Raw genomic sequence first — 26,919 nt, 5'->3', positions numbered from 1 at the left:
ACTGAAACCTTGAAAACCCAGAGCCTTAAAATCTTTCTCTCAGGTATCCTTCACAGTAATATGTCTGAACAACACATGTAGGCAGTGTGTTAACGAAATCATAAAACCATGCCCTTCGGGAGCATACAAAAAAGCAGTGAAGACCCACTGTCTTCAGAGAAAAATGGCAGTTCATCATCTCTCATGTTTATTCCTTATATGCTACCCTTGATGGGTTTATGTGGAATGGACCAATATTAAGAGGCAGCAGAATCTCTTTGCTGTTGCTTTTTTTTTTCATAATGAGATTTCTCCTAGAAACATGTGAAACAGATATTATTAGGTCCAAAATTAATTGCAGAATAGCAACCAGCACTAAACAATTTAAATTGCTATAATATATTTAAAGAAAGGCTGAGTAAGGTAAGAAGGATGAGCTGTTAAAATCTGCAGGACAGCTAAATATGTATTAGTAAAATGCCACAGGAAAACTCATTCTTCACAATAACTTTCCTCAGCCAATGTGCATGCTAGAACATTAATATTGGCGTGATTTTACTTTTACTATTGTATTATGGTCCTATGTTAACAATTCTAGTATATAATATCTAGAAAATAAGGGGAATCATGATTTTTGATGGCTTAAAATGCTTCCAAATAACTAAAGAACTAGCTTTCACTATTTAATAAAATTCATCAATAAATGCTGAATGTTAGACTGCTAATCAGAAAATGAGATACAGATCAAGGACTGATTAGATGTGGTGCACACCTTTAGTCCCAGCACTTGGGCAGGTAAGGCAGGCAGATCTCTGTGAATACAAGGCCAGCCTGGTCTACACAGAAAGCTCCAGACCAGCAAGGACGACTCAGTGAAACCCTGTCTCAAAACACCACAACAAATAAACCAACCCAAACAAAAACAACAATAACAAAAAAAATAATGGCTTTCTCTATCATATGTCTATGTTCAAAATTTGATTGAAAAACTCATTAAATGTACACAGAAACTCCAGATTGCACTGCATTCCTGATTATATATAAAGTTGAAGGACACAGTGGTAGAAAACTGGTAGAAATGCTTATTTCTTCCTCCCTCCCTCCTTCCCTCCTTCCCTCCCTCCCTCCCTCCCTCCCACCCTCCCTCCCTCCCTCCCTCCCTCCCCTTTCTATCTTCCTTTCCAAGACAGGTTTCTCCTTACAACCCTGGCTGTCCTGGAACTCACAGAGATCTGCCTGCCTCTACCTCCCAAGTGCTGGGATTAAAAGTGTGAGCCACCACTGCCCCGTCAATCTCATTGTTCTTTACAATTAAGTTTAAATGTCTGTTCTGTGTGCTTACTTGATGGTGGTTACCAGAAGGCACAATTTATTTCAAGTCTTCTTTATTCATTACCATTTCAGATCAGAAGCTCTGTTTAGGAGCCATGGCGGTGGTGGTACAGTTGTGATTCCAGCATTCAGGAGACTCCTCAGAGAGGAGGCTTCGAGTATATTACACATGGTTAATCAAACAACAATGGGCCAGTATTCAAGAACACTCTGAGTTTTGTTTGTCTTTATCAACTTTGACCAAAAAAAAAAAATCGCAAAGCTTTAAAATATTCACGCAAGCCTGATTTTCACCTAGCCAGCCCCAGGTCACACAAAAAGCAGCAATACTGTCTTCAGAGAAAAAAGACAGTTCATCATCCGCACAAGGAACCCAATGTGTAAGGGGCAAACCCTACGTATGAGAAAGAGCCAGCAAAAACAAGAATGTAGATGGGGACTCTCCCCTGACTTAATCGAGTAAGAGAACCACTTCACAAATATTCTTTTCAAAGGGAGGACCCAGATCCCAGCAGTGAAGACCCTATTGCTTCTTCATCCTCCATTAGGTGTGGGCATAAGGGTCACTTAGATGACTTGTAACATAAGTTATTCTATAGTTTATTAGTCTTTCTCACGCAATAACTGTCAGTGTTAAATATGGTTTATTTTTTGTTTTGCTTTGTTTTGTCAATAACCTCTCCTTTCAGCAGGTAACATGTAAAGCCTGTGTCCAGTTAAAGCTGTCATGATTATACACTACTGTACTAAGATTCAAGAATCTATATTAGCAACTCTCTAACAGTCAAAAAGGTAATTCCAAGTCACTGACTATAGACAAATTCAGCCAATAGCAAGAGAATTTGTGAAACCCACCACTAAGACACAGGAAATAAACTCAATGTATTTTGCATCTCCTGGCAAGCTTCTATGTTATTTATTTTTCCCCACTTACACTCCATCCTTAACGGATAAATGGTTGATAAACCTGATACCACAAGTAGATAAAAGCACTTGGGATAAACAGCATCTGGGACGAATGCAGCTTCTCAGAAGCAGTAGGCTTGGGTTCTACGGGAAAGCGTGAGTGTGCTGAATAACTCCAGCGAGCAAACTGAGGATGGAACACCCCAACTACCCAATCCCACAAAACATCAGCTCAGATAAAAATACAAAGTGAGCCAAATTTACTGATATGAAACGACAGTTAGCAGAGAAGAAACCTCAAAGGTCTGAGGAGGTATGTATAAAGTTTATTGTTGCCAGTAAAGAGAGAACAGATAAGGCATACTAATTAAATTAAAACGAAACAAAACAAAAAAACTTCCTTAGAGCTCTGACGTGGAAACACGGCCTCTTTTCGAAGACTGATTGATCAATACAAAGGCTGACAGGTTTGTATGTCAAGAAGACAACACACCAACAGAAATCTATAATCGTGAAGTCTGCCAGAACCGTGGTTGCCTTTTAATGGATTCTTCTGGCCAATAACTGAGCTTTGATATTTACTACTTCTTACAGTAATGTTCTCTGTGTGGATGTGTGTGTTTGTGTGTGTGTCCACATGCATTCTCCTTTGTTTAAGTAGTTCATAAAGAACTGATATCTATCAGTATACTTGAAAATAAGTTTATCAATTTTCAGTAACAGGCTAGAACTTCAGAATTACTGAAAAATATAATTTCATCTCCAGGTATGCTGATGCAGAGTTTGTAATTACAATACATGGGGGTGGGGTGGGGGAAGTGGAACAGAAAGATTGAGGACTTGATGCTAGCCGGGGATATACAGCCACACCTTGACCCAGCAACACAACAACAAAAAGATATAAAAACAAATTTCATTAAGGAATTAATCATTCAACACATAATCAGCAGTTTGGGCCTCTGTGCCAAGCAGCTCCACTTTTCTCAAAAGGACATCACATCCTGAGTTTTAAAAACATATAGGAAGAATATGCATGTGGCCATGGAACCAAATGTGCTGTCCACAAGAAAAGCTGCAGATTCACCAAGTGTGGTGAATGGCAATGGAGGCGGAGGGAGGGCCTCCTTCCTGCCCTGTGCTGACAACCTGGTGTTCAACAATTCTGTTTTAAGAAACACCATAGCCTACACCCAACAGAGGGTGCCTAGCAATGGCTCTGCCGTGGAGCAGAGTGAGAACACAGCACAGGCTTCTCACCAGATGCACAGGAACACACATACAATGCTGCACCTTGAGGTTTAGGATGCCAACTAGGCTGCACTCAAGTGTCATAGAGATTCAGAACTTCCAGCAAAATTGAAATTTGTTTATTAACAAAAGTTTCAAGGTATAGCAGAAATCTTCTTTGTTACTAACTTGAAAAGTGTACCCACAATTATTTTTCAAAGATTGTAAAAAAGCCACCATTATCTGTAAGAGTGACTGTCTAAAAATCTATTCAAGTATAAGTAAATCTTTGAGACAATAATTAAAATTCAACCTTTTTAGGATAAATTACTGAGATAAACATACCAATTGAACATTACTCAGAGTTATTAACACAGGTCCTGTTCACTCTTACACAGGATCGGAAAAGTAGAACATAGAGAAATAGTAATTTCACTTTCATGACTGGGAGTAGAAACCGAGTCACAAGCTTCTTAACTGCTGGGGTGGCAATGGTGGGACGCAGTAATGAAAGCTTTGGCATCCAAGGCAAACACAACAGTTCACTGAAATATCTGTGTCCCTCTCCCTATGCAGAATGGTAGCTTTGCAAGGGGATAATTTCTAGTCTATCTATTTGAGCTTTCCAAAAAGAAATTTTCTGCATTAAGGAAATAAAAGTGCTTCTTTCTGGTAGACTATTCAATGGCTCACTTGTGGAGGGTTTATAGATAGAAAAATTCACAAAAACTACTTGAGGCTCTGTGCTGTCAGAGTAAACTGGTTGTGTGTACACAATAATTACTCACTGAGAATCCAGCTGTAAAAACACTCTCCCTGGTTTTCCTATGGTTCTCTCAAACTACACCAGTCAAATATGACAGACTTCCTTACGGTTTACATCGTGACATACGATGAATAGGGTACTTACACATTTCCACTATGAAAATGTTTTTGAAATCATCTCAATCTTCCCCTTTTCAGAACAGTGTTTATGTTCAAATTGTCATCGTGCTGATTAAATAATTATAAGCCACAAGTACACTACAGTTTTAAAAATGGGGCTTCAGCTGCTCTTTTTTGGAATTATTCCTTTATTTATGCCAATACCCCAGATAATCATTTGAAGATCTGATAACAGTGGTAGACAGTTCAACATCACCCATTCCCAACATTTAAATCTTTTCCATTTCTGAATCCTCTGTAGGTATTGTAGCAACAAGAAATGGAGTCCTCTTGTACTTAGAACCCATGGGAATAACTTCACATTTTATCATGTAAGCTTTCTACATCTGTAATAACATTCATTTGTACAAGAACGAGTTTGACACATGTAGTGGACATCTGCTGTGCACTAAGTGTGTGTATGTGTGTACCTGTCTGGGCAAGCAAGGCACAGCAGCATTTTCCAATCCCCTAAGTCAGACCTGCCAGACAATCTTTGCACTAACTTCCAACTGCCTTTTGCTGTTTTATCAGTTTAGTGAAAACAGATAATCACCCGTAACAAGCTCTTCACTTCCTGTTCCTACCTTGCCTGCTTCCAAAAGCCTCCCGTCTTATGACCATTGCTGAACAAGTGGATCAACAAGAGGAATGGAGAGATGATTAGTTACTAATGTGTCATGGTATATGCAGTGCACACACAGTTCCCAAAACTGGAAATAACACGTCAAGTGTCCTCCGGGTTTAGGGTCTCTCCACTGAAGATATAGATGTTTCAGATTATTCTTTTGGGTATAGAAGGCTTGCTATTACACATGGTAAATTATTGTGGAGCTCAGACAGAAATAAAGACAAAAAAATTCACTATTTTACATGTACCTTGGACACAGCCAGCAGGTAACAGTGTTCTCAGTAGATGGAAGCTTTGACTCCCACACTGTCACAAAGGGACCCCACGTGGTAGCACTTCTGTTTGTGGTACCATGGTGGCAGCACTATGTTCCAACCCAGATGTCCTCTTATGAAAACTTAATTGGGAAAACCCATTTTACCAAATGAAGTAGAACACTAAACGGTAGTTCTGTTCCAAGGCCAGACTTCCAATCTTACACACCTTGTCTACAATTTGGGCTTTAAACAGAAGTATCTTTATCAAGTGCTATTTACACAACCGGGGTAGTGTCTCAGATTCTTAATACTAATTCCTTAAGAACTGACATTAGACCATTTTGATAGAACTCTTAAAAACTTTGGTGGTGTTCTCTAGTTTCTCAAAAAGAACTAGCAAGCTGGTATCCACAGTTATAAATCTACCTATAATGGCTGTCAATTGAAATGCACCGATGGATTCACCCCAGTCCATCCTCTGAAGAATACATACTCATACAGCGTGGACAGTCAAGGAGTAGTGTATATGTTTCTTTCCTTCATTCCTCATGGCTTTTCCATGTTCTCATATCACGTTTTCACTGTGTCTGCACTGACCACCCCTACACAGTGTCGAGTATTCTCCAGGGTGATCTGTTAATCAACTTAGAAATCTCATTATGATATTGTGTCCCAGAGGAAAGGAAGCAGGAGAGAGCAGGGAAAGCAGTGACTGTAAAGATCAGGGTTTTTCTTCCACGGAATTTATAAGTAATAATGATGCTAAATTATGTGACCCTTGGGTGTCAATTTAGTATACTGACTACTCGTACCTCATGAAAACCTCTGGACAAAGCAATGCTGGAGCTGAGGTACAGCTGTACTAGTTGGTCATATTGACGACACATGACTGTGTGCACATACACATGGCAGTGTTCACTGAGCTCCATGGATTCCAAAATTTTAAAAACGCCATGCCAAGAGTTGGGTTCTTTGTGTCTAATGCAGGTTTGCCTTGGCCTAGGATGCCCAGTTTAGGATTTTCTTCAACCTCACCATGGTGCAAACGTATACATGGTTGGAAAAACTCAAATTTTGATCTTTTCCTGGGTTAGAGCTATGCAGCTCCTCCCTCACAGTGATCAGCAGCAGACCCCAGCTCCTCTCTAGCTGTGGGTTACAATGGCAAACAGCCTCCATAAGGCATGTGATCTGAGTCAGAAAGGTTTAAGCTTAAGATTAATCCACTGGGGCGCATGACCATGATATGTTCAAGGGCATCTATCTGCTTTCTGTCATTAATCAACTGGGACTTAGTAGGGAGAAGAATTAAAAATGCTCAAATTCATTGAGGCAGACAATCTCAGATTACATTCTAACCCAGGTATCCAGGTATTCTCTCACATCTGAGTAAATACCTATTTTATACTCAGCTCTTACAGACTGAATTACAATCTTTTCTATGCGGTTGAAGACAACGATGTGCACACTTATCATGAACCATGGCACACTGAACACTCAGTGGTGTCCCCTTTTATAATGCCTTGAACTTATTTCTTCCCAATTGTCGTCAAAAATTATTTATACAATTATAGATTGCAAGGAAAATGTATTGTTACCTTTCACCTGATCCTCAGAATCATCTTGAGTAATGCATGAAGTTATGAAGGGGGGGGGGGCTTGCTTGAATTACAGAGAACACCTTCATTAGACGAGGTTTCCCTATCTACTTACTTTGTGAAGAGGACAGATATCCTCATTCAGAAATACACCATGCATATCATTTTCAGCCTATCTGATGCATGAATAGAATTGTTCCAAGCCACTAACCTTTCCTGCGGTCATGGCTAGGCAAAGGGAAGTTGTTCACACAGACATTGGAAGTCATTTAGCCATTTGGAAGGATTTCATCCCCAATCCCATGGGGACACACAGGATCTTACTTAGCTGAATGCTTCTGAATTTGCATCTGTGTCCTTTTTCTGCTTTTGCTTTTAAGGTTAAGGACCAAGAGCACAGAACAAAAGCCAGCGACGTGTTGGAAACATTTACAAATGACATCACTGAGAAGGTGGTTTCCAACCTAAATGTGCAAAAAATTCTTAAAACTGAACAAGAAGCCTGAGTTATTAGGGGTGGTGTCTAAGAACTAATAGATCCTAGCTCGAGGAGCACGCACAGGAAGCAGTGAGCGTAGGGGAGCAGGTTCCACATTATGCATCATTAAGGAATTACAAACCGAAACAAGGAGATGCTTATAAAACAGCTCACGTTCAAACAGTCAACACTAAATGCCAGGGACAGTGTGGGGCGACAATCCCGCCCATTCCTTGATCTTAGGGAAAAAGAAAATGGGAAAGCAGCCACTTTGGAAGACAGTCTGTAGAGATTTCCCCACCACCTCCTCCACTCCCCCACACCTTTAGAAATGTGGATGAGGAAAGATTGGCAAGGGACAGGATTTCTCCATGAGGTCCAGAATGGCCTAGAATTCACAGTCCTCCTGCCTCAGCCTGCTTAGAGCCAGGATTTATAGGTAAGTTATAGCAAACCCAATGGAGGAATAATAATTTTCCATGGATTTTTGTTATCTATACCAGTATTTCGCTACTGGGAATTTACCAATAGAAGCTGAAAACACAAGCCCATACCAAAATCTACACTCAAACACACACACAGAAGAATGGGTTCCCATGGAAACACTACACTTCCCATTCAATTTCGATGTGAGTCTAAATCTCTGTGAAAACTCGTTTAAAACAAAATAATGGTAAGGAACAATTACTGACAAAGCTCCACAGTGTGTGTGTGTGTGTGTGTGTGTGTGTGTGTGTACACATCCTTTATGATTACAGAAAATATTTCTAATTGTCAAAGTCCTGAGAAACAGGCTTACTTTTGAAATCTCCTTTTTATGGTATATGAAATAAAGGTAAGTGTTCCAGATTCCTATATATCCTGTCATTTATATTAAGAGGATATAATGCTATGGAAAACATAATATAATCCAGATTTAACATTAATGACTAAAATCCTAACAGTTTAATTTGCAAGTTTAGCTGTAGGCAGCACCTGGTCACTCTGGAAAGACTAACTTAAACTATTGCCCATAGGCCATGTGTGTACATGGATCTACCACTTTTGGATGCAGGACACGTGTACACACAGATGTGTTACTGTTGGCTACAGGACACGTGTACACACAGATTGTTACTGTTGGCTACAGGACATGTGTACACATATATCTACCACTGTTGGCTAAAGGACGCGTGTACACACAGATCTACTACTGCTGGCTACAGGACACATATACACACGAATCTACCACTGCTGGCTACAGGACACGTGTACACACGAATCTACCACTGCTGGCTACAGGACACGTGTACACACAGATCTACCACCGCTGGCTACAGGACACGTGTACACACAGATCTACCACCGCTGGCTACAGGACACGTGTACACACAGATCGACCACCGCTGGCTACAGGACACGTGTACACACAGATCTACCACTGCTGGCTACAGGACACGTGTACACAGATCTACCACTGCTGGCTACAGGACATGTGTACACATGGATGTATCACTGTTGGCTACAGGATACATGTACACATGTGTCCACCACTGCTGGCTACAGGACACATGTACACACGGATCTACCTTTGAGTCATGATTTTGAAGGCATCAGGGAGGTAGCAGTCTGTGTTCTCCATCTGAAAGGGGTCCGCATCGCAGATCTTATCGTCCGTCCGACCATAGTTTGCACTCTCAATCATGATGACATCACTGCCGGGACATCGCAGGTCTATAGAGTAGCCTTCGCAGGACAGTTCTCGTCTAACTAACCCGAAGGGTAAGGCGGCCCTGCTGAAACCTACAGGTAAAGAAGACAAAAACAGAAAGGTAAGGTTTAACTCAAGTGTTAAACAGATGATTTCAATATGGCATTTTCAAGAGACATGGTTCATTAGAGTCAAGAGATGTCAGGGATCCATGTATTTATTCTTAATTAATTAATTTATTCTTAATTCTCATTCTAAAGGTTACTATGAAGTACTTTTATGCATCTTTATCTCGACTCATTCTTATCAGACACCTTAAGTCTACCATTAAAAAACCATTTTTGTATATAATTTAGTATAAACACAACTAAATATCATTTGTCTGGCAAGTTCATATAAAAATGGCAAATTTAATTGACTTCATGGACACTTTTCAAGTTGTATAAATATCTAAACATCAAATCAAGGAGTTGTCACACGTGTAAAGAACTAACACTCTGCCACACACCATCCCTACCATCCCTTTTAATGGACACAAATTAATTATTGTCAGTATCATTACCATAAAACTACTTCATATTAGATATTCTCCTAAAATATCTATGATAGGTATGGCAATAATAAATACCAGGGAACACAACATTTTAAATTTATAGACACTGTTGTGAAAAGTGACATCACTGACAGAAGACAGCACTATCCGAGCCATTTCAACAAAGACCAACAAAGAGAAAGGGTCTTCAAGTTATACAATCCAGAAAATGAGTGGACTACTCATTGCATTAGCTTTTCTACCCATAAGACACACACAAAAAATGCTTAAGTGCTCCCTGAATTACATATGACACAACAGGTCCATGTGCCAGAAAGGATTTTTGAATGAAATGAAAGTCTAAAATTTCAAGTTTTTTTGAAAAAATTATTATGAAAGCATGAGTCTGCTGGGATACATGACGGAAGCACTAACTATGGGCATCCGTAGCTGGTTCTCTCCCGCCAGCCTATGTGGGCTCTAGAGTTTACCTCGGGCCGTTAGGCTTGTGTGGCTAACATCTTCGTTCTGAGCCACCTGTCCAGGCTAATCCAAACCAAAATACCAAAGCAGAGAAAGTAAAGGGGTGAAGACATATGATCGAGAGAGACGAGGGGCAGTAGCCACACTATTATGGCTATGACTCCTACCAGAGGAGGAGTCACCATAGCAACAACCTCTCTGATGATGCCTGAAGCCACATTTCCATCTTCCTGTTTGCGACCATCTACGACATTTCTTTTTAATGTTGCGTGTTTGTTTGTTGTTTTGGAGACAGGGTCTCACTCTGTAGCTAACTTGCTGTACAGATGAGGTTAGATCACGGGCGTCTGCTTCCAAACTTGAAAGGTGGGGTTAAAGGTGTGAACCATGCTTGGCCTTCTTTACTATCTTATCTCCATTGTTTTAATGACTCTATCATGTGGCTCACTCCCTATAGTCAATTACAAGAAAAAAATCTTAAAAAGAAAAAAAGAGGCAAAAACTCCTTCAAGATATACACTTCAGCCCAGAGTGTTGTGTCTGGGTCAGCACAATGGTAACCCCTTCTCTCTGTGTGTTGCATAATGGCCTTACTAATTCAAACCCTTCTAGGAGGTGCCTCACCCTACAAAAGGGTTTTATTTTATACTATATACCCATAGATCAGCACAAAAGCAATCCTACAGATTCAAAGGGGAGAAAATAATTACATAACCTAGAACATAAACATTTCAGGAGGTGCGGCAATCCCCAAACCTGGGAAGGTCCTCCTAAGGTCCAAAATAACATGAGAACATTAGACACAATGAGGTGCGTGCAATTGGCAAGGAAGAAGCATGCACACACAGCTTGGCGCCTCAGGACAAGATGGGTACCTGGACAAATGTATAAAAGGTATTTCTTCCCCTACAAGGTCAGCTACATATGACTCCTTTTCTGATCCTGTATTAAAAAGCAATTTAACTCATACTGATACATTTGTCTTATTTAAAGTTATTTGTATGGCTTCACAAGCTCTTATTTATTTTTGTGGAAAGCAATGTGCAAATTCAAACAAGTAGCATCAATAAAATTTTAGAGTGAAACCTACATTAAAGGCAGAGGTGATTTGCAATTATAATTCCATAATAAAACAGAATAAATTATATTATTAGAAAATCTTAGGAATATTAGAACATGCTATTAAAAGAGTGGCTTGAAGCACAGCTCGCACTTGTTACTATTTTGTCAAAAAAAAAAAAAAAGCGCCCAGAATTGATTACAAAGTTCTGTGATTTTGAAGCTGTGCCCTTTAATGTTGGTTTTTGTCAGTGTGCAGGATCTAAGTGGATTTTCTTCTGCTAGAAAGCTACTCCAGCAGTGAGGTAGCTCGGTGTCTTGGCTGTTTTGTTAACACAGGGAATTTTACAGTCTACATCACAGTCCCCCAAACTGATCCCATAAAGGAAGAATAATTAGCATTCTTCACTAATGTAGGGATGTCTCGTATGGAACCCACAGGAGGAAGGAGATCAGGGTTCTTGTGTTTCCACTGCAACGAATATGTAAGAGTTCGCCGCAACAAACACTGTTTACCTGAAGCTACAATGTCTATTGTTTCAGATCATAAGTCATCTCCTTGCCAAATTCTGACTAACTGCTTTCTTTGAACTTTGTCTTTACAAACATGCTTGCTGGTCACGCGTGACGTTCATCTTTAACACACTCTGCCTGCTAGGCACTGATGAGGTTCTTAGCCACAGTTCCACTACCTTGTACATGCACGGCTTCGGTGAATGGTGCTGAATGGTAATGAGAGTGGTACTGCTGGAACTGTAGTCCACAGACGGACACAAAACAGGTAACAGTTAAATGCATCCATATGAAGAGAACAACAGGCACGGAATCAATCGTGTGTGTCTGTGTGATCCCGAAAACCTGAGCCAATAAAACCCTGCATTTTTCTCACCTCCTTTCCTGAACGAATAAAATTAGTTAAAAATTGTGCAAGACTTTCCCAGGTTATGAGTCAGAACAGTATCCTTCTAAACACATGCTTGGCGTTTCAACATTGTTTCCCAGTGACCCACAATTGAAAAAGCATTCGCTCTACTTCTCTGAGGTATGGACACTGGGCACGGATGCAACGTGGTGGGACAATGTAGATTATAAGGTAGTGTCAAGAAAATCTCAAAAGTGTCTTATTAACGAGACAGGGTTCCCTTGTTGCAGGAGAACATCTCTGGACGAGATATTTTAACCAAAGACTTACGGGGAGGGAGAAAATGCACAAATGTCAATTAAGGGAAACTTTTATAAACTTTTTTGTTTGTTTGTTTTTGTTTTTCAAGACAGGGTTTCTCTATAGTTTTGGAGCCTGTCCTGGAACTAGCTCTTGTAAACAAGACGAGGCTGGACTCAAACTCAGAGAGATCGGCCTGCCTCTGCCTCCCCAGTGCTGGGATTAAAGTTGTGTGTCACCACCGCCCGGCTCATAAACATTTTTAAGAAAAATGTGGTGTGTGCTTTCTTCAGTCACCTCGTATTGCTTGCATGAAAACTTGAGTGAATGTGGACCTCTAGCACCTGCCATGTAAGGTCACAGGAAGTCAGAACATCTTCAGTAAAACCCAGGCTTTTCACTAAGGAAACCCAATGAATGATAAAATCATATTCCTGGGGAAAAGAAAAATAGTTACCCCCTTTTGTTCCTGACTTACAGACAAAATCATGGGTGTGGCTTCCATTCCTTAATGCAACTTCTTCCTTTACATGAAGTCCTTTTTATTCACAAGTGGCCATTCTAGAATATGTGTAGTTGAGCACTGAATGTGATCATGCCAGAGAGTCACCTGGTAAGATCTGGGAGGACACAAATTGCAGCTCTGCTTCAAACCCACAGAGTCAGGATCCTTGAGCAGAGCCGACTGAGATGTGTATATTTGCGGAGGAGAACACTAATTTACTTACAACAGTGACAGAGCGAAGATGTGCCAAGACTGTCTCTACGGTCGTTTAAAAATAGTTTTCTCTACTGAGACCATGCATTTGTTAACTCTCTGTCATCATAATTCCTCTTAATTCTCTAATATGGTTTCATTCTCATCTTTGAACGTATCCATAATAGCTGCTTTGAAATGTTTACCAGCTAAATCTATCATCTGGGCCTCTATCTAAGGCGGCTTCTACTAGATGGGTTTTCTCTTGAGTATGGGTCAACTAGATTGTTTGCATTTCTCATAGAATTGTTGTTGAAAACGGTGCGTTTTAGACAATATCCTGTTGGCAGCTCTGAATTTAGCTTTCAGTCCCCCAAGCTGCTGCCACCGCTGTCCTTTCTTCTGGGCCTTGCACAGATCAATAGCTCTGACTCTTCCCTAGTGTGCATTTTCCTTGTCAATCCCCATTGCTCCAGTTTCTCAGCCTGGATTCCTAGGGATCACCCATCTCTGTATACAGCTCTATGGCCAACCAATGGCTGAACACAAATGCTGCACTGAAGCTAGGAGCCTTCGGGAATATCTCCACATTCTGCTGGTCTAAGGGGACTTCTAAAGTCAGCCTTGGAGATTCTTTCTGCCAAGTCCCCTCTCTCTCTCTCTCTCTCTCTCTCTCTCTCTTTCTCTCTCTCCTTCCTCCCTCTCTTTTATTTTTCTCTCTCTCTTCTGTCTTGTTGCCCTTCCTAGCTAGTCAAGCATGCATGGAAAAGATTCAGCTCCTATTGTTTCCAGGATTTGCCGACTGGACCTTTGAGAATGTATGCCTGCACTGTCCTCTCAACTGAAACCACAGTCAGATGGAACTAGGGGGCCCGGAGGCACTCCCACGGGTACTTTTAGACAGCAGCACTGGGCTATAGTTTCTGCCCTCAACTCCAAACCCAGTCAAGTCTACCTGGCCACAGCGTAATAGGAACAGTGTCGCCCCGCAAAAAAATGCTTCCATGATGCAGAAAGGGGAGATGGGGTGAGCGGAGACTTCATGCTAGAGGGCTGTGGTTCCTACTGTTTCTGGCACAAGCTCAGCAAATTTTCACAAAGAAACGGTCACCATTGGCTGTCTGGCTTTGGTTCACTTCTGCAGCTCGAAATGGTCATTGCTGGGAATTTCATCTCAGCGCCGTCAGAAACCCCGCTGAAGATATTTCACATGTTTAGCAGCTAATGGTCCTTCAAAAACCCCTATTGATGGGAACTATTAAGGTCACTGTTTTACAGGGGAATAAGCAGAGGCTAAGTGAGATTTAAGTTTCCCATAGTTCCACATGCTGGAAGGATGATCTGACAGGTTGCTTTCCTGACTCTCCACACTGTGACACCCATCAGCAGTAAGTCTTGCTAGGTAGGGCAGAGTTATGGTGCCAGTCTTGGGGGAGAACAAGAGGAGGAAAAAAAAAACTGTGTGTGATGGTCAAGTAGTCAGTTAAATGGCCACACGATCAACATCACGAAATCCCTAAATTAAAGCCTTGTAACCACGTTTACTGCATTTATTCTTGGTTGTACTTGCAATCTATTTTTTTTACTTCAATGCCGCCCCTCCCCCCCCAAAAGCATTCCAACCAGCAGAATGTAATCCAATCCATCTTGCAATGCTGACAATTGAAGAAAGAACTAGTGGGAGGCTTCTGTGAGGGGAAAAAAAATCAATACTGCATCTTGGTGCTGCGTAAACGTGGATACTGCCAAAGTGCGGCGCTTAGAGCAAAATGAACTGCTTGCTCTGTTTCTCCTCTCTGAACAAATGATTCTGCAAAGACAGTTCCTTCCCCCCCAAGCTATAAAATGTCAAGCAATAACTCTCCCTGCTTTAGGCTAGTGATCGGGAGTAAATACCTCTGGGCAACAGGTGCAGGTACTTGGGTCTGAAATCATCTGCATTTAGGAGGGAGTAACAGTAACAGGTGCATTGCTATGACGGGAACCCTCAAGGCCAGGAGTGGAATGCCACCACTGGTTGTCACAGCCTCCATACGCATCTTTGCACGATAGTATAGTGCTTTGTTGCGTTGTTGGACTTGAAGCAGGTGATAGATAGCAAGCACTTTGCCATTCTACCTAGCCTCCATGCAGTCCTGCACACAATGCTGCAGGACTCATGTCTATGAAAGGGCTCTTATTAACTAGAATGTAAAAACCTCTCCCCTGCTACTGCTATTCTTATTTACCCTGAACCAACCCCTCTCATGGACGGTACTGTTCGTGCTGTCTTTGGGTCCTAGTGAGAACAGTGGCTTTTGATTACCAGGGACCTCCGTGGAACTGGAGTTGTGACTGCAAGCTGCAATGTGACATTAATGCAGGCTACCATTTATTATCATTGCCGGCCTAGGAAATCTCTGAACTTCATCCATTTGTATATGCTCATGAGGACTCTTTCTGCAAGGAAAGAGTGCTAAGAGCAAGTTTCAAAGAGAAATTAGTTCACTAATAGTTCAACGGTGTCCGCATATCTCTGCATGTCCATGGTGTCAGTGAAACACAATTTTTAAAATCTCAAGTGTGTGATAAAACTTTTTATGTGTAAAAGCAAGATGCTAGAGATGTGAGTTCATGAAGGTTTGTGGGAGGTCAAAGCTGTTTCAGCTTATTGGCTACTCCAATGTTTAAAATAGCTTCATCAGGGCTGATGAGATGGTTCATTGATTAAAAAGTACTCGCTGAGAAGCCTGAAGATCTGAGTTCAAACTCTGAGACTCACTTGTCAGAAAGAGAACTGACTCACAAAAATTATCCTCTACTTCAGAGAAACCCTGTCTCGAAAACAAAAGCAAAACTTAAAATGAATAAATGTCTAATGAAAAATTGGAAATACTAATTACATAAACTACACAGGGCAAAGCCCCTGGTATTTGTGCAGTATCACTAATCCTGGCGACCCTCCAGCTAGTCCAAGGTCAAAGAATCAGAAACCCACCAGATGTTAGGTTAAACAGAAGAAAAAAAATCCTCTCAGTAGTCTGAGAATTCATTATGAGTCCTTCAAAACATCTGGGATTAAAGCACTTATTAGGAAGAAATTGATCCCTTCCCAATTATCCACTACCGAGTAATAATTCACAAGTGTCATTAAGGCACAGCAGTTTACCTTATAGAACATGACAGGTTCAATCCTGAACTTTAAAGGAAAAACTCCCAGTAAGGATGTCTACAAAAATAACATAAGCCACAGGAAGAGGTGTTTTTAAGAGTCTCAGCATGAAACCACAACTTCTCCAAAGTTCACAAAGACAGACTTCCTTAATTCCAGTCTGCTTCAGAAACCTTGCCAAGGGATTTCATATTTCATATCAAGGCTCCGTATTAAGGATTTCAGTGTTATGGAGTTGCCGATAGCCTGTAGTTTGGTTGGTAGCTTCCTTTCTAAGCACATAGGAAGCTCTGAGTCCAACACCCCAGGACCTCAGAATTTAGGTCCTACAGTGTATGCCCAGCAATGGAGGAGGCAGGAGAATCACAAGTTCAAAGCCATGCTCAGCTGCACATTCAATTTGAGGTCAGGCCAGACTACCTGAAACCCTGTCTCAAAAACAAAGGAAAAAGAATTCAAACAAACATAAACCAGCCCAAGGCTTCCCTGACAACAAGAAAAGAAAGTCTGACCTCAGGCTTAGATATTCACGCTGCACCTACTGCGCCCTAGTGCTCTCAGGAAGACAGGAGCACACCTGACACAGCATGATTATGGACCTGTGGCTGGGTAACTGACAGGGAGGGAGGTGTCTCCTTGGGGAAGAGGGTCTTCATCTGCTCATTCTCTGAAAACTAAGCCTACTGAGTTGTTCAAAGTCAGTCGGCCCTTGTGGTCCTTATACAAAGGCAAAACAAAGCGCAGTGGCCCGCTTGTTTCTTCTCAAGGAAATAAAATAAATTCCTCACGATATTTCTGTTTCCAGCTTGCTAAAAGCTACTGAAGAGTTAGCTTCGGTAAGGAAATCTTCCTCGGCTGCTCTCTTTGTACAGCTAAATGAAGGTTCTCAAGAGCATCGGTATAATTCATGCACTGTCAACAAAGAAACTAGAAAATAATTACAGAATAAGTATGAAAAACAATTTATTATATCAGGTAGGGACTGCCGCCTCTCACCAATGAATAGAGCAGATTTCACAATTCTCTTTTCTACCTCTTTGTTATCAGAATCCCATTAATTCTCCCGCCCAGACCTGGAGAACTATTTGTTCTTAAAAGCAATGAAATAAGAAGCAAGAATACAGAAATGTGAAACTTATTCATGCATCCAATATGGTACCCCCAGCCAAGCAGACTACAGAAGACTCCATTCCTGTCCTGTAACTTCATTAGAGCAGGTCTCAAAGATCAAAGGGAATACAGATTTGGACAGTTACTCTATCCTCCTGCTATATTTAAAAATAAACATTTTTTTCCACAATGTAAGGGAAAAAAAGGCAGAAAGCTACTAATCACAATCTCATTTTTTTTTTTTAAAAAAAAAAGTGGATTTAAAATGATTCTCAATGGGGACAACACTATGTTTCAATGTAGGAATTTTACATCAGTAAAATTTTACTAGGCAACAATAAGCCCTGAGGTGTGAAGCAGTTCCACCTTGGTCAGAGAAGGCATCTACAAGGGAGCCCATTAGTGTGGGTTCCAGAATCTTCGTTAGCAACTCCGAAACTACAGTGAAACCACCCACTCTTTTCTCTGCACCCTGAAAGGGGGAATTCAAAGGAGCCTGCAGTCAACCGCTGCTGACTCAAACAAGCCTCAGGAGGAAGGCTCGCAGGGCCAGACAGGTTCCTCAGGAAATCAATCCAGCTGGAACCCTGCCTTTTCAGCTACTCATCCCAATCACTTGTTACTGGAAGAAAAAAAAAAACATGCTGGTCACTAACTTCTTTTTCCACTAAAGGGAGGAGCAGTTTAAACTTTTTGTCCTACACACCTTTATTTATTATTAATAGTTTAGCTTTTTTGCTGTTGTTGGAGACAAGTCCTCATGTATTCTAGGCTGTTATTGAACTCATGAAGAAGCAGTGGCTACCCTTGAACTTACCAACCCCTGAGACCTGGAATTCCACGCATGGGTAACCATGAACAACTTAGCTCTAAGTTCCTTTGTAAAAAGGCATTGTTTTCCCTAAAATCGCAAAGGGGTATCTAACTTGAAATTCTCCATTAAAAAAAAAAAAACAAATAAATTAATACCATTGAAGACAACAGAGAAGCTCTTTCTGCCAAAGGAAAGACTTTCAACCGGATTCTAAGATGGAGCAGGGAAACGTCTGCTTACATCTACCCTTGCCTAAAAAAAAAAAATTACTTCTAAGGACCAGAAAGTGTTGAAACATTTCCTTTCATGTCCTCAAAACGGTGTTTACATATTGGTTGTTGATGCTACCTACATAAAAGTTTACAAGATGAACTACCAAAAGTGTAGGTTCCCTTTGGATTGAAAGAGACATTTGTATCTCAACACATACAAAGATCAAGTTGCTTAAGAGTGGTAGGAAGGGGGGGGGAAGCAAGTCAACAACACGACAGACACACGCAGGTAAGATACGCCCTGAGCACTATGCTGCCATGCCAGTACTCTTCTTAACAAGGCTTCTCGTGAAGGACTTCAAGATGTCCCGACGAGTGAAAAAGAATACATCAGTCAGTCTCACCCAAGATTGTGATTGGCTGCAGTGAAACTCAGTGCTGTTTATGCTAATAAAAAAAAAACAAACAAAACAAGCTTATATTTAAAATTTGATCCCATTTTTTAAAAATATCAAGTAGAAAAACAAGCTTTTCCTTATTGCTCGCTCACTTTTTCCTGCTGCGTTTTGTGTTCTTGGCATATTCTAATTTCTCTTTAAATCTGTTCTGGAATAAGTTAACTAACCTCGTAGACAAGTCCCTCTAGAAGCCAGGGACGGCACTGCCATGTAGGATAGAATCCCAGTCCACGATAGGGTGCAGGTATCATTTCTTAAATGACAATACAGTGGCTTTGACATTCATTCATTTGAGTCTGGGTAACATATGCCTTTTGATGAACGGATAAAGTTTTAAAAAATAAATTCAAATTTTGCAAATCTGCAACACCATGAACTTAATCTGCAATTGTGATGTCATAAAACCTTAGAAGAGCTACGTGGAACTCCTTCACAGTCAAAAGGAAGTCTTCAAGGTGCTGAGCTGCTGAGCAGATCCACCAAGAAGCAAGAGGCAGCATGGTGGCGGATTTACTGGACAGGACCTAACATAACACAGGGAGAGCCATCTCAGCTTTTTACACCAGCTCTTGCACCAGAAGACACTAGAAGCTGATGCTCGTTTCTAAGTACAGAGATTCTAACAAGTAACAGAAAATACAGGACAAGACAATCCTGTGCCAGGCAGTGTCTCTATGCCTTGATGAACAAATTGGCACAGCCCCTCCTGAACTTCAAAGGTTTGTTTTCCTTCACAACCTAGAACACTGTTAATTTTATCCTTATAAAGTGAACAGTGTGAGTTAAAATGGTTTTCAAGTATTCAAAAGAAAAAAAAAAGTAAAAAGCAGAAAATCCTAAGACTCACAAAACCAATCAAGTGTTTTAGGAGTCATGTGAGTTCACGGAGACAAGCAGTAAAACTGCATAGGTCTGCACCAGGTCCTTCACACGTGTGCTAAGGCTCTTAGCTTGGCATTTTTGTGGGACTCCTAAGAGTGGGAGTGTGTGTGTGTGTGTGTGTGTGTGTGTGTGTGTGTGTCTTTTTCCTGCTTGTAAGACTTTTCCTCCTTTGGGGTTGCCTTGTCCACCAACAATACTCGGGTTTTTTTTTTTTTTTTTTGCCTTATCTTTTATCTGGTTTTGACATGTTTGGTTGTTGTCTCTTGGAAACCTACTGTTCCCTAAAGGGAAATGGAGGGGGACTGGGTCTGGGGGAGAGGAGAAATGGGAGAAGTGGGGGAGGGGAAACTATAGTTGTAATGTATTGTTCGAGAGAAGAATTAAAAAAATTAATTTAAAAAAAGAAGAAAAAGAAAGTAAGAGTTTAGGTGAATCTGACGTGTAATAACAACAGGGAAGTTCTAGAAAAATCACATTTCCCAGATGGAAGCAGCATTAAAGCTAAGAACTGCATCAGGGCAGGAGATACTCTTACTCTCCAGCATACTCTCTGCTATTTCATGTTGGCACAGAAGAGTTACTGTAACAACTGATGAAAAAAACAGGCACTGAAAAAAGAAAAAAAAAATGGTTTGCATTCTAGTCCAGTCAACCACTAAAGAAACAAAACATAATGTATCTTTACAAATAAACTTCCCATACAATGACCGCCCACGAACAGTGTATTTAATACTGAAGTAAGTAATTCCGAGAATGTTATATAAATGACTTATCAATAGTCACTTCCACCACTCAGGAGACTGACAGACGAGGATTGCTCAAATTCAAGGCTACCCTGAACTGCCCAGCAAGCTAGGGCTACGTATAAAAAGCCTATCTTAAAATTGAAGAAAACAAGTACTTTCATGTTGGCCAAAAACTTGTGTTTAATATTTTTTTAATGTTTAATAGAATCACAATAGTATTTAATGACATGTTAAAATTATACAAAATTTGAATTTCAGTATTCTATTACAGAATTTTATTCTGTGCATAAAATGTTTACATATTCATTTTTGCTATATAAAAACATATAATACCATCACTTATACTTTTAGACACACAAAACCAAAATAAAATATTCATGGACCACTCTTCAAATGCATTAGGAAAAGTATAGGAATGGTTAAGTCATTTCTCAGTGATACTTGCTATCAATTTGTTTTGATGACTGATATTAATTGATATTTGATAGTGAATACAGATAGCTTAAAAATAATAAAACATGATGACTGAGGTGGAAGTTCCTCACAGAGCTAAAGAAGGAAGGGGGTTATTGAAAGAGCGACCAGATGGGTCAGGGCATTTTAAGACTGCCTCCCTTCTGATGCACTCAGTAACGATCTGTACAGTTGGAACTGGAGGGATTGCTCGTAAGATGTGTTTCCTATTTCAGGCCAACAGTAAAATCTTCTGAGCAAGAAGGTATGTGGTTTGGTTTAGGATCTTTACACATTAAAAACACAGCACCAGTATGTCAGTACCTTCATTTGAAAACCAGGGATGATAATGATTAATTAATTCATTTTCAGTACACAGGGTGATGGTTTAAAATGTAGTTTACCTAAAAGTTTTACCCAAGCTGAAATTCGTCATAAATTAAGATCAGCAACTACAAATGTTTACTATTGTAATTCACATCACAGGTCCCACACACTTAACACATTTGTTAAGCTACCTATTTATTAAATTCTAGTTACCAGTGACAAACTAACATACGGCGAATCTGCCTTTGAAACTGCAATGAAATCCTATTTATGAAATACAAGCTGCCATCTTCTCCTAACAGATGAACAACTGTCTCTCAGTGCGGAATGCTCGGTATAGACATGGACTGGGAAAGTCTAGACATTAAACACTGAAACAAAAGCACCGGGTCACATCGTTTATAGCCAAGTGTCCACAAGTCAGAGTATGTGTTTTATTTAATTTGTTTTCCTTTGGGTGTTTTGTTTCTTTGGTTTCTTTGAGACTGGGTCTCACTGCATAGCCTGGTCTGGCCTGCTGTGCTGGTCTTAAAGAGATCTGCTTGCCTCTGCCTCCTCAGTGCAGAATTAATGGCACTACCCACCACATGGCAATAGAATCCATTTTAAATTGGGTCAAGATGGCTGGGGATGTGGCTTGCTGACCAAATGTTGGCTGAGGACTGGGTGAGACCCTACTAGTGAACACTAGCATCCTCCAAAGCCCAGAAAACAAAGTAAACCTAAGTGGCAAATAAAAATAAAATACTGTATTTAATGGTCAAGAACAAAAAGAATTTTTTTTTAAAAAAATCAAATCTGGTTGCATTTTTTCCTATCAAATTACCAAAGATCTGGTTGTTTATTACAATAATTGGGTTCATAATTTAAGTGCTTCACATTGAGTCATTTTTAATGTTGGCGATATATCAATCCATTTTTTTTTGCTGCTTTTATTTCATGAATAGGAATTGAATGCAATTAAGATCACATTTACCCACATTTTCATTATGTTTATGTTATACTTCAGCTATTTATGAGATCATGAACTCATACAATCTTTCTGAAAAGATTCTTACCAAATCCTATTTATGATAATATATGCTAAAAACAATCTAACAATTTGACAGTAATTTGGACAAAAGGAGACAGTGGAAATTTTAATACTACGTAATATCCCACAATAGGAGAGTGATTTAGAGGATATTGATAAAAGGGAATGGTTTCCTCCCTGAAAATACCATAATATTAAATACATGATAAAAAATACTGTGGAGTCTGATTAGTTTGCAGTGGACCTGGTAAACCAAAAGCTAAGGTCATCTGCTACACTGTGAGTCTGAAACTGGCTTGAGTGAAACGAGATTCTGTCAAGAAAACAAAACAAAATTATGATTATATTGAGTGATTTGGGATTGGGCTCCCAGGTCCCTCTCCCCCTGACCACAAAAAAAAAAAAAATTATAATTTTTGCTAGAGATGCCTTCTAGGAGTGATTGCTGGTCCTCCAGTAAACCTGAGTTCTTGGTATCCATTCTGGGGAGTTTACAACCAACCACTAACTCCAGCTTGAAGAGATGAGACACCCTCTCCTGGCCTCCAAAGACAGACAGACAAACAGACAGACACAAACACACACACACACACACATGCACACACGTGTCATACACACAGAGAGACACTCATATATACAAATATAAGTGTCAAAATACATTTTTTAAAAGATCTACATATTTATCACTGTATACATATGCATGACAGGAAGACGAGGTATGGGAACACCTTTCTGGTATAACAGAAACTAGTCCATAGATGCCAAGGGTGCCCAGTCATCCAATGGGCATGAAACCTTGCCACCAACCTCTAGGGACCAATTAAAGTGAGTGGATAAGCAAAGAAGCACAGAGCACAGAATACTGCCCCCTTTATGGGAACAACCTGATAATAATACTTCCTGAGCTGAGACCTGAAGTGAAATTCCCTTTGCCTTCTTGTGGCTGAGAGCCACCATTTCCTACATAGAAGACACCTGAGTGTAAGTGGAGACCCAGATGGCTTCTCCTAAAAGTGGTGTCTCGACTGGATCACCCTACCGTGGAATGCACTTCCCCCTGGGTGACCTGTGCCCAGATTTACACCACTGGGAAAGGGACGTTGCTTATGCAAAATGCTTCCTATAGATTTCATGGCATTTTCTCCATTCCCAACTCTCCCAACTCCCAATGGCCTCCTTGTTGTCTGCTCCTGGATACATTTCCCCAGTATATCCCACAGCTGGCAATGATCTGCTATGTTAAGGTTTATATTCTGCAAGGTGGTTGAGTAAACGACTTGTCTGCAAATTAGCTACAAATATCAAAGAGAGAAGCAAAAAGATTTACACGGTACTAGAATGTTACTGTAGAAAAGCCCCAATTTGCTTATCCCATTAAATTCTTTTAAACGACAAGCGTGCACTATATAATCCTTATTTTCAAATCCGATTCTCACATCCTTATCTTTACAGCTTCACAGCATTCTTTCCAGGTGCAACTTCCTCCCGCATGCTCCGCTTTTTGTGAACCCCCCTCTCATCTACGGTGTAGGAGTTCCCCCCACTTCTTCCCCAGACAACAGAAAACTGCCAGGAGACTCATCAAAAGAGAAGACAGAACATACACCAATTGTACAAACACCAGTTGCACAAGAGTCCCAAACCACACTACAATGCAAAGTTTTTCAAAGTCATCTGTTACCGAAGAAGAGGGACAGATCTAGGGACACAGGTCACTGGTGTCTTTGTAGAAGCCTACACAGCAAGTCTTACTGAAAAGACAAATACCCTTAATCCTCTGATGGTCAGCATTCCAGAATCATCCACCTGTGGCCGATACGTTCTCTGAGACTCGCTGGTGACATGAAGGCAACTTTCAATTCTGCAACTGTATGCTGCAAGTTTGTAGGCTAAATTAATATGTAGAAAAGCATCTATGTGACACCACAGGCTGGGACTTTTGCAGGTGTCCTTTTTGGGGCTTTAGCAACTAGCTGTTGGGTGCAAATTCATCTTGGGGGTCTCTTGCTTCTATGCTAGGTTTACTATTGGAAACTCTTAAATCATATCGCTCTTTAAAATTACTTTGCAGATGGACTCTCTGACACAGCCCACCTGGAGCCAAGCTAAGTTTCCAATGCTTGCTAGCAGAATTATCTTGCTTACCAACTTGAGGATGGATCTGTTCTTCAGTTTTCCCACTTATCAAATGGTAGTAACAAGGCCCCTACATCTCTTCTTCAGGTTTAGAAAAACAATAAATAACTTATACTTAAGGATTAAAATGTAACAGCTGCAAAGTGCCAAGTGTTTGATTTTGCCAGCACACTGGGGGAAAAAAAATAAGAGGAAGTCCCAATGTGAAGCTTGCAATTCTGCCTTCATTAGTGCAGTTTTTAAAAGGTTTAGATCCCATGTCCAGCTTTCCAAGGAAACAGACTAATTGGTAAGTTATACAGCAGACATAAGTGACTGTATGTAAATAGTTTGTGTATGATGAAATCATAATTGCAGGCAATTATGATTAAGCTAATCCCTGTTAGCCTGATTTCTTTCCTCGGTCTTCTTAAAGCTACACTGGTAGCCAAGTCAGGAAGACAGCATCTTTCACAAGGACTGAACACAGTCTAGATACACTGTAGATTTTCTCAATTCCCATGAGGACCCTGTAACAACTCAAGCCAGGAATAAAATCCAAGCTACTTGCTGGACTCTTCATTCCTTCCTTCTTCTGACTAGAATTAAAAAAGCTCCCTAAGGGGTGTGCTCTGTGTTCTCTGTGTTGTGGCTAAGCAGTACTGCCTCTTTCCCAAATAGGGTCAAGAGCACATCCCTGGGTCCCCAGGACTTAGCCCATGTCCCTCTAAGAAGTGCGAAATTGTCTCTGGCTTCAAGATTTATTTATTTGTTATTCATTCATTCATTCATTCATTTGATTGGGTATTTATTAGCTATAGCAATCATCTAGCATGACAAAAACTCAATACAAGACTCATTTTACAGCTCAAAACATGAGGCTAAGAAGTCCTTTACCGAAGCCAAAGCTGAGAGGGCGGCTCTGATGCTCCTCCCACATCGGCCCATCTCCTTGAGTCCTATCAGGAGCGCTTTCCTCTTTCTAGGCCATTTCACCTGCAGACTGCTAATCTCATTTACCAAGCAAATCACACAAACTGATCAAAATCTTTCCTATGGAGCTGGAGAATTGGCTCGGTGGTTAGCAGAGCATACTGCTCTTGCAGAGGACTGGAGTTTACTTCGTAGCCACGACATCAGGAGGCTTACTATTGCCAGGAACATCTCAAGTTTCATGCACAGACACACACATACATAATTACAAATACAATCATCCTTGAAAACATATTTCTAGGCACTGAAACTAAATGTATTATATGCTCATTTAAAAAGATGATCATTGCGATGCAACTAAGATTATCTTATAAACTTTTTATTTCTAGTTCCCCTACACAGGAACACCTTAGAATAAGAAGCAATGGGTATTTTCTATAGAAATCTTACATGAAAATATTTCAAGGTGATCTAACATCCAGTGGACATTTTAATGATGAAGCCACCGTGGCATGCGATGGTGCTACCGCTGTTCCCGGCATCGGTAGCAATTGAAGCCCGTCTTGGTTATCCAGGTCAGATTACAAGACCTTTACTGACTTCCAAGGAACAGAACAAAGGGTTCTAAGCCTTTTGTCTATTGCTTGGGTCACCTTGACTGTGCTAGTATAAAAACACAAAGTCACTTTGCTGAATAAATTAATCATCTTTCTCAAATGCTACCTTATTATTTGGGGTATGTTAAGTTTTCCCAAATACTGTATGTGTAAGGAAGTTCAGAACACTGCAGTACCGTCTCTAACATGGAAGGATTCCTACATAGCAGGTTGTTAGGAGTTTTTCTAAGATACAGCACTTTAGGGGAAAGAGGAACTCACTTGTTTTGGAGTTCGAAAAAGCTATGTGTATTTTCCGACAGCTGTTGTCGCTGTACCTACATGCCGGCATCTCACTCTCCTTTGCTCAGCGTTTGGCTGAAGCAAAATAATCATACCCTAAGCTGGGCTAGATAACGAGAAACTGGAACCCATGGCAGAAAGAGGCAGGAGAATCAGGAGTTCAAGACCTTTCTTACCTACCCAGTGAATTTAAGGTCACCCTGAGCTATATAAGACCTTGTATCGAAAATAGAATAAAGATAATGGTAATTACATGAATACTTGCAATATTTCTAAATATTTTTACTTTTTTTTTTTTAAAAAAATCAATGTATACATTAACTGGTCAGCAAAAAATAAGAGAAACAACAATATCAAAACTCTTTGTCAATAATGGGATATTGCATAACTTAGGGGTTTTGATCCTACTTCATGTTCCGGCTTGGTGGGAGCCTAGCCAGTTTGGATGTTCACCTTCCTAGACAAGGACGGAGGGGGGAGGACCTTGGACTTTCCACAGGGCAGGGAACCCTGACTGCTCTTTGGATTGGAGAGGGAGGGGGAGAGGAGTGGGGGGAGGGGGAGAAGGGTGGGAGAACGGGGAGGGAAATGGGAGGCTGGGAGGAGGCGGAAACTTTTTTTCCCTATTCTCAATAAAAAAAAAAACCTTACAATCTTCTCAGGTATAACGAGGAATGTCTTTGTATTAGCCATTTTCCTGGTGCCTAGCACACTACAGCTTGAATTTTTGTGTTTTCTGATTAGAAATGGAAAAGAAAACATGCATGAGTATAGATGGCTTCAATTATGTTCAAAATCCTCTAGCAAAGCAATTACCTCATACATACACAT

The 26,919-nt window shown here is 40.5% G+C and overlaps 1 protein-coding gene across 14 annotated transcripts in view; it reads right to left on the bottom strand.

Moving 5' to 3' along the window:
- The window catches only part of Adgrl2 (adhesion G protein-coupled receptor L2), a 256,854-nt gene that overhangs the window by 66,225 nt on the left and 163,710 nt on the right, over window positions 1-26,919 (bottom strand). For all 14 annotated transcript variants that reach the window (XM_050149429.1, XM_050149430.1, XM_050149425.1 and 11 more), the window contains one exon: window positions 8,901-9,114. In XM_050149429.1, the coding sequence (XP_050005386.1) occupies window positions 8,901-9,114 (214 nt within the window). The remainder of the gene's footprint in view (window positions 1-8,900; window positions 9,115-26,919) is intronic.

This window comes from Alexandromys fortis, unplaced genomic scaffold (genome assembly GCF_014885135.2).
Source record: "Alexandromys fortis isolate MF-2015 unplaced genomic scaffold, M_Fortis_MF-2015_v1.1 scaffold_68, whole genome shotgun sequence".
In the NCBI taxonomy this organism is placed as follows: Eukaryota; Metazoa; Chordata; class Mammalia; order Rodentia; family Cricetidae; genus Alexandromys; species Alexandromys fortis.
Note: the sequence above shows the minus strand (reverse complement) of the source record. Positions and strands in the feature narration are given on the sequence as shown.